General features: G+C 41.8%; 1 protein-coding gene across 3 annotated transcripts in view; it reads left to right on the top strand.

Moving 5' to 3' along the window:
* LPA (lipoprotein(a)) overlaps positions 1-14,524 on the top strand; it is a 132,751-nt gene that overhangs the window by 28,913 nt on the left and 89,314 nt on the right. For all 3 annotated transcript variants that reach the window (XM_031667557.1, XM_031667559.1, XM_031667558.1), the window contains 2 exons: positions 8,344-8,503; positions 12,682-12,713. In XM_031667557.1, coding sequence (XP_031523417.1) covers positions 8,344-8,503; positions 12,682-12,713 — 192 coding nt within the window. The remainder of the gene's footprint in view (positions 1-8,343; positions 8,504-12,681; positions 12,714-14,524) is intronic.

Here is a 14,524-nt window from a genome sequence, read left to right as displayed (position 1 = left end):
TGGCAGAAAAATGTAAAAAGGCTAGACTAGCTTAGCTTCCCAGCCTACATTTTTCTCCTGTGCTGGATACTTCCTACCATTGAAGCATAGATATAGACATACATATAATATATCTATATCTGATATAGATACAGATATATCTCCTATTAGTTCTGTCCCTCTAGAGAACCCCAACTAATACAGATTTTCATACCAGGAGTGGTTCTAGAGGAACAGAATATTAAGGATGGAGTTCTTTCATTGGTTTTGGGACTTCTGGTGTTGGCTGATTAATATGATTAGACCAAAAAATGCTAAGGACTCTACTTCTAATAGTATGGAGAACACTGATACTACTTGGCCTGAACAGTTTAGAGAGTTATGCAAAATAAATGCATGTGACACTACTGATTCATCTCTTATGAGAGGCAAGGAGTTTAGTGACTCTATACATAATACCTTTGACTATATGTGGAGAACCAAGGAACATAATGAAGTTGGTTGGTTACTCCTAAGTTCACTGGAGAAAGTAATGAAAGAAAATCATGATCTCAGGGAATCTTGTCTCCCGGCTTCAGAAGCAGATACTGAGCCACAAATCTGCTAAGATTGCCCTGAATGAGAGTCTTAACTCCTGTAGAGAAAGAGTTGAAATTGTGGAAAAACAGAGACAAGCTGTTATCATGCGAGTAGCTGACCTGCAACAAGAGGTGCATCCACAGCCTTGCCAGGTGTTTACTGTTAAAGTGAGGGCTTTGACTGGAAAAAAATGGGACCCTGGAACTTGAAGTGGGAATGTGTGGGAGGACCCTAATGAAGCTGAGGACACGGAGTTTGTGAATTCTGATGAAACTTTTTTGCCAGAAGAAACAGTTTCCCCATCCCCAGTAGTGGTAACATCCTCTCCCTGACCTGTGCTGCCATTAGCCTTTCCACCTTTGTCTGAGGATATAAACCCTGCACTACCTGAGGCAACAGTGATGGCCTCCCCTGAGGCAGTTGCCAGGCAAGATAATGTTGATTCTCCTCAGGAGGCACCCCTAATGCCCCTGAATGCTTCTAGACTTATAACTAGACTAAAGTCCTTGCGGGCCCCAGAGGTGAGGTTCAGAGTGTGATCCATGAGGAGGTGCATTACACTCTAAAAGAACTGCTTAAGTTTTCTAATTTATATTAGCAGAAATCTGGAGAATAGGCATGGGAATGGATATTAAGGGTATGGGATCATGGTGGAAGGGACATAGAGTTGGATCAAGCTGAATTTATTGATTTGGCCCTACTAAGTAGGGATTCTGCATTTAATGTTGCAGCTCAGGGACTTACAAAAAGTTCTGATAGGGCTGGAAGCAGTGGCGCACGGCTGTAATCCCAGCACTTTGAGAGGCGGGGGAGGGCAGATCACAGGGTCAGGAGATTGAGACGATCCTGGCTAAAATGGTGAAACCCTGTCTCTGCTAAAAATACAAAAATTAGCTGAGTGTAGTGATGTGTAACTATAATCCCAGCTACTTGGGAGGGAGGCTGAGGCAGGAGAATTGCTGGAACCTGTGAGGCAGAGATTGCAGTGAACCAAGTTCGCCCCACTGCACTCCAGCCTGATAACAGAGCAAGACTCAATCTCCAAAAAAAAAAAAAAGGGCTATAATAGTTAGCTGAAATACGGATTATACGGATTAAAAGATGGTCCAATGTGAGTGAGCTGGAAATGCCTGATCTCCCTTGGTTTAATGTAGAGGAAGTGATCCAAAGGCTTAGGGAGATTAGGATGGTGGAGTGGATTAGTCACTTTAGACCTACACATCCCAGCTGGGAGGGTCCAGAAGATATACCCTTGGCCAATGCTTTGTGAAATAGATTTGTGAGAGCTGCACCTGTGTTTTTGAAGAGCCCTGTAATTGGTCTTCTCTGTATGTCAGATCTAACAGTAGGAACCACAGTCACTCAACTACAAAATTTAAATACAATGGGAATAATTGGATCCTGAGGTGGTAGGGGCCAAGTGTCAGCACTGAACCATCAAAGGCAAGGTGGGCATAGCTACCATAATGGACAGCAGAGGCAAAGCAGCAATCAGAATAGTCTGAGTCATGTAGAGCTCTGGCATTGGCTAATTAATCACAGTGTTCCTAGAAGTGAAATTGACAGGAAACCTACTGCATTCCTACTTGATTATATAAACAGAAAACTGCCAGGTAGAATGGACAAAAGACTAATCTGAATTATAAAAACAGAGAATCATGGCCCCTCAATCAATTTCCAGACTTGAACCTGTTACAGTTCCAGAACCCACTGAATGAAGGGGAGGCTGGATCCCCTTGAGGAAGGACCCCACTAGGCTACTGACAGTTTATGCTGTTAATCTTTCTCCAATCCTTCCCCAAGGAGACTTCTGGCCTTTTACCAGGGTAACTGTGCACTGGGGAAAGGGAACTAATGAGACATTTCAGAAAGTACTGGACACTGGCTCTGCTGACATTGATTCCGGGGTATCCAAAACGTTATTGTGGTCCCCCAGTTAAAGCAGGGGCTTGTGAAGGTCAGGTAATTAACGGAGTTTTAGCTCATGTCTGACTTACAGTGGTTCCAGTGGGTCCCTGGACTTATCCTGTGGTCATTTTCCCAGTGCCAAAATGCATAATTTGCATAGATGTACTTATCAGCTGGCAGAAATGCCACATTGGCTCCCTGACTGGTAGGGTGAGGGCTATTATAGTGGGAAAGGTCAAATGGAAGCCATTAGAGCTGTCTTTACCTAGAAAAATAAAAAATCAAAAACAATATCCTATCCCCAGAGGGACTGAAGTGATTAGTGTCACCATCAAGGACTTGAAAGACGCAGGGGTGGTGATTCCGATCACATCCCTGTTCAACTCTCCCATTTGACCTGTGCTGAGGACAGATGGATCTTGGAAAATGATGGTGGATTATTTTAAGCTTAACCAAGTGGCGACTCCAATTGCAGCTGCTGTACCAGATGTGGTTTCGTTGGTTGAGTAAATTAACACATCTTCTGGTGCCTGGTATGCAGCCATTGGCTTGGCAAATGGCTTTTTCTCCATTCCTGTCCATAAGACCCACCAGAAGCAATTTGCCTTCAGCTGACAAGGCCAGCAATATACCTTTACCATCCTACCTCAGGAGTATATCAACTCTCCAGCTCTGTGTCATAATCTTATTTGGAGGGACCTTGCTCGCTTTTCACTTCCACAAGATATAACACTGGTCTATTACATTCATGACATTATGATAATTGGATACAGTGAGCAAGAAGTAGCAAACGCACTGGACTTATTGGTGAGACATTTGTATGCCAGAGGTTGGGAAATACATCCAACTAAAATTTAGGGACTTTCTACCTCAGTAAAATTTCTAGGGTTCCAGTGGTATGAGACCTATGGAGATATTCCTTCTAAGGTGAAACATAAGTTGCTGCATTTGGCCCCTGTTACAACCAAGAAAGAGGCACAATGCCTAATGGGCCTATTTGGATTTTGGAGGCAACACATTCCTCATTTGGGTGTGTTACTCTGGCCTGTTTATGGAGTGACCTGAAATGCTGCCAGACTTAAGTGCAGTCTAGAATGAAAGAAGGCTCTGCAACAGGTCCAGGCTGCTTTGCAAGCTGCTTTGCCACTTGGGTCACATGACCTCTCAGATCCAATGGTGCTTGAGGTGTCAGTGGCAGATCAGGATGCTGTTTGGAGCCTTTGGCAGGCCCCCATGGGTGAATCACAGTGGCGACTTCTAGGATTTTGGAGCAAGGCCCTGCTACTTCTGCAGATAACTACTCTCCTTTTGAGAGACAGCTCTTGGTCTGTTACTCGGCTTTGGTGGAAACTGAAATTTGACTATGGGTCATAAAGTCACCATGCTACCTGAACTGCCTGTCATGAACTGGGTGCTTTCTGACCCATCTAGCCATAAGGTGGGTCGGCACAGTGGCATTTCATCATCAAATTGAAGTGGTATATATGTGATAGGGCTTGAGCAGGTCCTGAAGGCACAAGTAAGTTACTTAAGGAAGTGGCTCAAATGCCCATGTTCTCCACTTGTGCCACCCTGCCTTCCCTGCCCCGCCCCCAAGCCTGCACGAAAGGCCTCATGGGGAGTTCCCTATGATCAGTTGACAGAGACAGGGAAGACTAAGGACTGGTTCACAGATGGTTCTGCACGATATGCAGGCACCACCCGACAGTGGACAGCTGCAGCACTACATCCCCTTTCTAAGTGCATGTGTATACTTGTGCTAAGAAAATATCTTTATTTTATTTCCTTTGTTTTTCCTTTATCATGTGACCTTAGATTTATGGACTTCACATCAGCATTTAAGCATTTAAGTGTTGTTCGTATCAGCATTTAAGTATTGTTAACCTTATGTAATAGCATTTGGTTTGGGGATTGATGCGTTTCTGGTTGTATGAGGATAGTTGTATTATGTTAGGTATAATTATGACCTTATTATTGTCTTTATTTGAAGATTATGTATGATTTCAGGATGTGTGTATGGGTTCAAGTTGACAAGGAGTGGACTTGTGATGGTTAATACTGTCAACTTGATTGGATTGAAGGATGCAAAGTATTAATCTCGGGTATGTCTGTGAGGGTGTGGCCAAAGGAGATTAACATTTGAGTCAGTGGGCTGGGAAGGCAGACCTACCCTTAATCTGGGTGCAAACCATCTAATCAGGTGCCAGTGTGGCCAGATTGTAAAGTAGGCAGAAAAATGTGAAAAGGCTTGACTGAATTAGCTTCCCAGCCTACATCTTTCTCCTGTGCTGAATGCTTCCTGCCCTTGAACATCAGACTTCAAGTTCTTCAGCGTTGGGGGTTGGAGTGGCTTTCTTGCTTCTCAGCTTGCAAAGGGCCTGTTGTGGAACCTTGTGATCCGCTGAGTTAATACTACTTAATAAGCTCCCCTTTATATATATATATATATATATCCTATTAGTTCTGTCCCTCTAGAGAACCCTGAATAATACAACTTATGTCATTGATCTAATTTATTGATTTGTGTACATTGAACCAACCTTACATCCCAGAAATAAAACCTACTTGATTGTGGTGGATTAGCTTTTTGATATACTCTTGGATTCAATTATTAGTATTTTATTGAGAATTTTTGCATCTGTATTCATCAAGGATATTGGCTTGAAGTTTTCTTTTTTTGTTGTTCCATATCAGAATGGTGACGACCTCATAGAATGAGTTAGTCTCTCCTCTTTGATCTTTTGGAATTGTTTCAGTAGGCTTGATGTCAGCTCTTCTTTATATGACTGGTATAATTTGGCTAGGAATCTCTCTGGTCCAGGGGTTTTTCTGGTGTAGGTTTTTTAGTACTGATTCAACTTCAGAACTCATTACTGAGTTCTAAAACTCACTTTCATGTACTCTTCAAAAGACTGTATCTTCTTCTGTTGTTGGGTGGGGTGTTCTCTCAAGGTCATTAGGTGAAGTTGGCTCCTGGTGTTCTTTTGTATCCTTACTCCTTGTCTTTCTCTCTTTTTTATTGACTGCTGAGGATTAATGGTCCAACTTTAACTCTAGATTAGTCTATTTCTCTTTTAGATTGCAACTCTGTTTTATATATTTTGAAGCCCTGTTATTAGGCACATGTGTATTTTGGATTGTTAGGTCTTCTTGATGAAATGACCCCTTTATCATTATGTAATGTCTCTTCTTATCTCTGGAAGCATTCCTTGTTCGGAAGTCTATTTGTACTGATGTGAATACAGCCTTCACAACTCTATTTTCACTAGTATTTGTATATATTTTTCTCAGTTTTTAAATTGAGATGTTCAGACCATTTGCATTAAAGTAATTGTTAATAGGATTGAATTTAAATCTACCATCAAGTTGGTTATTTCTCCTTGTCCCATTTAAACTTTCTTCCTTTTTTCATATTTTTCTGCCTTCATTTAGATTGAGTTTATCTCCACTACTTACTTATTAAATTAATTTTTAATAGTTTTATTATTTTCCACAATGTTTATAATATACCCTTTGATTTTTTCACATTCCACCTTCAAATGAAAGAATTCTACTGGATATATAGAAACCTTACGTCATTGCACTTCTCCTTCCTCCCTCCCAAAATGTTGTGCTATTGCTCTTTGTAATAGAGGCTTGCTTCTACTATGTGATAGCTCTCACAATACATTGACACTATTTTTACCATGAATAATTGGTTTTGTTTTAAAGTGATTATGACTACAAATATTTTGAATAATTTCTTTATTTTACCATTTCTGGTGCTCCTTATCTTTTATGGTGAATCCCAATTTCCATCTGGAGTCACATTCTTTCTGTGAAAAACAACCTTTAGCATTTCTTATAGCACGGGACTGCTGCTGCTGCTGTCTTTCAGCTTTTCTTTTTCTGAAGAAGTCTTAATTTTGCGTTCAGTTTTTAAAAGTTATTTTGCTGAGTATGGATACTGGGTTGAGAGTTTCATTCCTTGTATCACTTTAACAATGATGTTCCATTATCTGTTTTGAATAGTTTCTGACTAGAAATCTGATCTTTGTTTCTTTGTATTCAATAGTTCCTTTTTCTCTGACTGCCTTTAAGATACTCTCATTGTTTTTCAACAGTTTGACTATGATTTATTTATTATTAATTTTTCATATTTATTCTGCTTGAGGTTTCCTGAGCTCCTTGGATTTGCAGATTGTTGATTTTTATTGTTTTTATAAAATTCATAGCCATTATCTGTTCTGCTGTTTTGTTTTTTTTTTTCCACTTCTCTCTCTCTGTATTCTTCTTTTGGGACTGTAAGTATTCAAATGTTAGATCATTCATGTAGTTTCATAAACCTTATATGCTTGTTCTGCTTTTTTTGGTCAGGAATTTTTTTTTTTTTTTGTATCTGTGTTGGTTTGGATAAGTTCTAGTAAACTATGTTCAAGTTTATGGATTGTTTTGTTAGTTGTGTCTAGTTGGCTCCTCATTGCCTTCAGAGAATTCTTCATCTCTGATATTATAAATCTCTTCCTAGCACTTTCATGTTACTCTTTTCTATAGTTTCCATCTCTTTGCTGAAATTCTCCGCCTATCCATGGATATTGTCCACCTTTACCAAAATATTCTTTAACATATTAACATAGGTATCAGACAAACCCAAACTGATAGTTTCCAGATGGTGTCTTTTCTGAGTCTGTCTGTCTTGATTGCTTTATTATTTAACAGTGGCTTATCTTCCCTCTTGAGTTTTTGGTGTGTCTTATAATTATTTAATCAACCACTGGGTATCATAAATAGAAGAAGAGTAGAGATTGCAGTAAATATTATTTATGCTTTGAAATGGGCACCCATCTTCTCTTGAAAATATGTTTTGTGGTCAATTGAGTCAATCTAGTCACTAGTTGAACTGAATTTGGCATTTGTGCTTGTTGCTTTTATCTTAAATGCACCACAGGTTTAAATTCCTCCAGTGATGGGCTGCTGCTATCTTTTGCTTAAGAGTGGGGCCTGGGGTGTGGAAGAATTTTCTCAGTGTTCCTGTCTATTCTTAGATTTTAGCAGTCGCTGCATCCCTGCACTACAGATGGGATATCTTCATACACATAATCTAACCCCATTGAAACTGCTGTTTCTCGTTAATGAATGCTCAATCTTTGGTGGAAATAAACCAATGCTGTATCTCCTGGAGCCACTTCAGTCTTAGTCAAGTTGTGCACACCTAGGCTTTGAAGGGAATGCATTCTCAGTGTTCTTGTGCCTTATTCGGATGGAACTTGAACCTGTGGTAGGTTTGGAGAGAAAGAGTAGCAGATGTCTGCTACGTTGCAATGCAGGATGCTGGGCACAAGAAAATTTCCTGTCTCTCCTCTAAGGAAATAAGATTTGATCATCTACCTATCCCTGAGAAGTGAAGGGCTTTGCCTGCAGTTCTAGATGCGGAACCATTTTCTCCCCCATTGCCCAGAAGCTTAAGGCTTTGGCTTTTCTGAGTAATGGTCTAGGGAATCGTGGAAGGTTTTCACATTTGACCCTGACAGCCAATCACCACCTACAGCTTGCAGTGCCAAATGTATCTCTCTAGTCTCTCCTGTCCTGTGTTCCTCATGAACATTAAGAAGAGATTTCTAAAAAAGAGCTTGCACGTGAGCATAGTTTCTGGTGAGAAGAATTCTGATATGTTAACTTCCTCTAAACCTTTAAATGAAATATTTCTAAGAACTAAATGAAGTTCTAGAATGCTATGAATCTATTCCTTGGGCTTTTTGCACATCTATCTGCCTGCTAATCAAGAAAAGAGAATGGTCGTAATTCTCAAAGACTTTTTCCTGTTTGTGTCATAAATGACTTCACATGTTTTTCTGTTCTAAGAACTATTCAGCTTGATTTTTTCTGTTTTAATTTTAGCACTACCTGAGCAAAGCCATGTGGTCCAGGATTGCTACCATGGTGATGGACAGAGTTATCAAGGCACATCCTCCACCACTGTCACAGGAAGGACCTGCCAAGCTTGGTCATCTATGGAACCACATCAGCATAATAGAACCACAGAAAACTACCCAAATGCGTATGTCATTAATCTTACAGTAAGCAAAACAAGGTCCAAGTAAAATTTGTCTTAGAAAAGGTGTACATCAAGCTAACTTCTTACAACTAAATTTTTCTCACGCACAGAATGCATGGCAAAATGTGTGAGGAACATTACTTTGAGCAAAGAGTCTGACAGAAGAGAAATGTTAAGCTGGCTCTCTTTCCTAAGAGTTTGATAAAATCAGGAGAATATCTGGAGGTGGTGAGGTCACAATAATGGAAAATCGGAATGTTTAGACAGAGTCAGCTTCAACAACACTCACTAAAGGTCAATGTGATCTTTACCTCTTGAAATTCTATCATTCTAATCTCCAATTCTTGAATTGAAGGTTATGTTGGCCTTTTCTGTCTTGGCTAACAAGGAAATTATATGTGCATCTCTATGGAGAAACGGTATTTTTCTGTATCTGTGTCTATTCCAATGGGTAGAAACACCCCAGGTCCTGAGCAGCGGTGGTCTGAAGGAATATGAGTTGCCAGGAAGAGAAAAGCAAAGACAAGAAGGCAGATGAAAGTAAGCAATGACACAGATGTGAAAAACTAAAAAGTGTGGGAAGATAGAAGCTGGGTTCTGACCACACCATGGCCAGTCTTTCACACATAAGTGACTACCAAAGACAAGAAAAAATGATATCCACATGTTGTACAATAGACAGTAGAGGACCAAGAATATTGCGAGAGAGAGAACAATGAGATCAACTCAACAGATGCACTGGTTTTCTTCCTGGATACCCTTCCTGCACCAAAGAGCAAGAGATGGAGCCCAAAAGAACTGTAGCCATCTTGCTGAAGAGAGGAGAGACATTATAGTTTGGGATTATTCAGGTGGCTAGGATTTTCTAGGCCTGCTAAGAATGAGAACAGATTTGTGGAGGAAAGGAGCTCTAGGAATATGCATAGAAGTCTCCTCGAGTCGTTGGCTAAACATGAAGCTGCATGTACACAGAAAATAGGTCCACAAGAAAGTAGGGCAAATAACATCTGTGGAAGAATAGCAACTACAATAAAACAGTGAGCTCAATAAATATGACAGAGCTCAAATAGCAATAAGGGATATTGGAATTCGGACCAGACAGAGGAGAGAGACTTCACTGAACATCTTGGGCATTCAGTAGAGACCCAGGAAAAGCCATACTTCAGGAGTAGAATTAGTATATTCTTACAATAAAGGCAGCTCCAGACAAACAATAGCAAAGGTGAAAAGCAAGTCTCCAAGCATCAGAATGATGTCCAAGTCAATGAATTGCCTGTGAGAGGAAAACTCAACCATCAGAGGTAAACATCAAAGTCAAGTGGCTCAGTTATGCAGTATCCACAATGCGAAGCCTAAATATAAAACTTGAGTACACATAGAAACCTTTTAGTGTGACCCAGGAGCAGGAGAAAAATCAGTCAATACAAACAGATCCAGAAGAGACAGAAATGTTTAGAATATGGAGTGAAACAGATACCTTATCCAGAGACAGAAACAATATAAAGAGCCAAATCAAAAAAAGAATGACTAAGAGATATGTCTTAAAGGAAAAAATTACTGGATGGCCTCCCCATCGAGATAGATATTTCAGAAGAAAAAAGTAAATGAAAAATAATTGCATAGAACCTACAGAACCAGATACACACACAAAACACACGCATGCACACACACTCAAACATGTATAAGCTTACAAACACACACACATCCACAAATGCTGAAAAATGAAATCAACCGAGCCACACAGACGTGAAGGAAAACATAAAAAGATTTCCTACATGTGGGAAGCAAGTCACAGAAAGGGGGAAGGAGATTGGAACAGAAATATATACCAAAAGCAAGAATGATTGAACACTTTCCAAATATAAAGAACATTTAAAAATCACAGACTCGAGAAGCTCAATGGATCAGAAAAATAATTTCTAAAATGAAAATTATAAGATGCCACTGGGTATAAGGCAGTTCAACTGTCAGAGGGCAAAGACATAATACACAGAAAAATCTCATAAGGAACAGGAAAAACAAAAATCTGTGTCTTGCTAGGGGAACAGTGATACAAATGATTAATGTGACCACATCAGAAACACTGCAACCCAGGAACAAGATAATAACATTAAAATAATAAACATAAGAAGGAAGAGCTCAACTGAGAAGACTACATCCAGAAATAAAATGCCTTAAAGATCATACATGTTGGATAAATGCATATTGTGCACTCCCCTAAAGAAAGAACCCAGAGGCCGGGCGCGGTGGCTCAAGCCTGTAATCCCAGCACTTTGGGAGGCCGAGACGGGCGGATCACGAGGTCAGGAGATCGAGACCATCCTGGCGAACACGGTGAAACCCCGTCTCTACTAAAAAATACAAAAAACTAGCCGGGCGCGGTGGCGGGCGCTTGTAGTCCCAGCTACTCGGGAAGGCAGAGGCAGGAGAATGGCGTAAACCCGGGAGGCGGAGCTTGCAGTGAGCTGAGATCCGGCCACTGCACTCCAGCCTGGGCGACAGAGCGAGACTCCGGCTCAAAAAAAAAAAAAAAAAAAAAAAGAAAGAACCCAGAAACTGTAAGAATTCGAAATCAGCAGGCTCATGTAACAAGAGAGGTGACCTGAAGGGATTATGTAGAAGAATAGTAAAACAACGGAATTTTCTGCAGCCCACCTAATGAAGAACCTAGAAATTCACAAATGTAGAGGAAAATGCTGAATGTGTTCTTGATCAAATTTCTATAACTTTTTAAATGAGAATTGACTACTTGAAGCAAAATGATACAAATATATTTAACTTTAGCATATGTAGAAGTAAAAATTTGAACAGGTAACATAAATCATGTAGGGAATAATGGGAAGTGTAGCACTGTAAGTTCCTTCCTCATGCACGAGGGTATGTTATATTAATAAAAGGTTACTATGTGGGTTCAAAGGGATATGGCAAATCCTAGAACAATCACAAAGTTTGGAAATCTGAGGTTTCAGGTGTAATGAGAATATTCCATGCGTTCCAAAGAGCGAAGCCAAGGAAGAAAAGGAAGCCTTTCAAGAGTTCAGGCTCTTATACATCCAGTTGCTGATTGAACCAGCTTCCTGGAATGGAGGGTCTGGGGTTGAGACTAGGTCACAACTGTAGAGTCTCGAGAGAGAGAGTGTTGGATCCCCATGGACCATAACACATTTCCTAATTCCTCAGGCAGTCACAGGTCATGAATGTGAGGATACTGAGAGATTGGAGCAACGTACTCCTGAGGCATAAGGAAGAGCGAATGCTTCAAGATCCCAGCAGCCCAAACTCCTCCCCTGCTTTGCCCCCTTCTTCATTGTTTTCTGCTCCTCCGTAGCTGTCCGACCTCTTCAGATCTCTTAGTCTACCCTGCCGTCTTCCTTTATGCCATGGGTCCCACTGTTCTTTCAACTCATCCCCTTTCCCTCAGTCCCGGAGTGGCTGCGGCCAGCAGAGGATAGATTGAGAGCAAGAGAGAAGGTCCTGCCCAGGAACCCATTCTAGAGATACTGCATGCTGCCTGGGAGCAAATTTTCCAGGGCAGCTTTGAGAAGTCGTGCAGAAATAAACCTACTTGACCCACGTGATATGGGAATGACAGACAGTAATAGTATTTGCACAATGCATTTCCATGTGAAACGTAGAGCCTTTTCACTATGTTTTGAGTACATAGTGTGTGAAGGTTGACCTGGAAAGGCTATCCTTCTGGATGCCATGTTTTCTCTGAAGAACTACATGTTAGTTGCAACTCCCACATTAGAATGTGAAGTCCTACCGAGAGAGATACTGAGAACTAGACAGATACAGATACTTTTGTATGTGAATAAACAATGGCACAATACAGACGTCAAAATCCATACCAGTTATTCCAGAGAGATGGATTGGGCAGAAGGCAGAAGGAGAATAGTCTGATCATTTTTTGGCCACGTGGATGCATTATCTCAGTGTCTCTAAGAAGCGTTTGCTACTTTAGATTTTAAAAAAATCGTAATAATCTATTAAGTATGAGAAATGTGCAGAGAGAATTAGCGATTGAGAGCCATTTGTGCTTGTGGCAATCATATGGTACTTTTAATGGGTATATTAGAAAGGCACCGGTAATGACCTTGTTGCAGCACAAAGGAGACGGTGTGGGGTGCCCCTGCATAGTGTCCCACCTCTTGTGACATGTATCGTTTTGGAATTTCCAGTGGCTTGATCAGGAACTACTGCAGGAATCCAGATCCTGTGGCAGCCCCTTATTGTTATACGATGGATCCCAACAAAGGGAGTACTGCAACTCTGGACACAATGCTCAGACATTGGTGAAGGGACTGCTGTCGCGACCAATCGTCAAATTCCCCCGTCTCCATTTCCAGAGGCTCCTTCCGAACAAGGTAAGGAGCCTGTGGCCAGACATCTACACGCTTAGACGCTGGGATGAAAAGCCCTGGAAATTCCCAGTGGTGCAGCGGCAGCTTTCAATGGTCCACGGATGCTCGAGTGTTGACTGAGTTCTGCCATGTAGGAGGAAGCTTGCGTGCACTCTCTGGGGGAGCCAGCGGAGTGATTTCTGGTACAACGTGGGTGGGCTGTGTCTTTAGGATGGGCCCAAACCCTCCAGGGTGATCGCCTGCACGAGTCACCTCGTTGTAAATCGGACTATCTCAGTGTCTTAGCCAACATTTTTATTGTGACATGCTCTGAGGTGTGTGGCACTCTTTCCAAGCCAGGAAGCATTTCCAGGGATTGCTTCAAGTAGACAGCATTGGGTGCACTCTTCCTCGCATGGCAGATTCCGAGAAATATGACTCCTGAGCCTGTCGCCCTCGAGAAACCTAACAGGGCTTCCTTAATTCCATATCGCCCTGGGTCTGTGGAGCAGTACATGAGCTCCCAATGCTCTAAGGCTCTGCAGCCCTAGGCTTTGAAGGGAGTGATTTCAGTGTTCTTAAACCTCTTTTTGTGATGGCACTTGTACCTGGAGGGGTCTGGAGAGAAAGAGTAGTAGACTTCTCCTTTATTGCACCAGGATGCCGCCAGAGAGGATTCCTCCTCCTCCAGAGGAATAAGTTTTTGACCGCACACATCCGGTGGAGAAGAAGTGTTCCTTGCCCCTCACAGAAGACCTGCTTTCTGCCCCATGGCCCGAAGCCAGCGTCTTGGCTTTCATGAACAACGGTCTAGGGAAACATGAAAAATTCTGCTGGATGTTCCTGCCTCTGCCCCCTTGACAGCCGATTACCCCTGCAGCCCACATTGCTGCCGCAGTGCTCCTTGCCCGATCCTGCCCCATCCTCCTCATGAACATTCAGTAGAGTTTCCCAGAAAGGTGCTTGCCCGTGAGCACACTTTCCAATGAGGAGCAGTCTGATCTGTTCTGTTTCTCTAAAGTTTCATGTGAAATATTTCCAAGAACTGACTACAGTTCTAGAATGGTAGGAATCTGTTGCTTTGTGTTGGTTGGTTTTCACATCCCTCAGGCCTAGGGATAAGGAAAAGAATACGGTCGTAATTCTCATAGACTCCTTCCTGGTTGTGCTCAATCAGTGATTCACGTGTTTCTCTGTTCTCAGAGATACTCAGCTTGATTTCTTCTTGCTCTCTTCAGCACCGGACTGAGCCAAAGGCCTGCGGGAGTGCTACCACGTAATGGACAGAGTTATCGAGGCACATATTTCACCACTGTGACAGGAAGAACTCCCCTGCTTGGTCATCTATGACACCGCACTCTCATAGTCGGACTCCGGAAAACTACCCAAATGGGTATGTCTTTGTTCTTTACCGTAAGAGAAGAAAGGGTCAACTGAAGTTTCTGTTAGAAGAGACGTGCTTCAAGCTGAGTTCTCCGAACTCAACTTGTGTCAGACGCAGATGGCGTAGCAAAATGTCTCAGGATGATTGCCTTGGAGCTAAGGGTCTGAGAGAAGAGAACTGTTAAGCTGCCTCTCCTTCCTCCTAGTTTTATGGAGCAGAAGGGTCATCTGGAGGCGAGGACATCACATGATGAAGAAAGTCAGAATGGCAAATGACCAAACACTTAGATTACCCTTC

Source organism: Papio anubis, chromosome 6 (genome assembly GCF_008728515.1).
Source record: "Papio anubis isolate 15944 chromosome 6, Panubis1.0, whole genome shotgun sequence".
Classification (NCBI taxonomy): Eukaryota; Metazoa; Chordata; class Mammalia; order Primates; family Cercopithecidae; genus Papio; species Papio anubis.
This window is presented reverse-complemented; position numbering and strand designations above follow the sequence as displayed.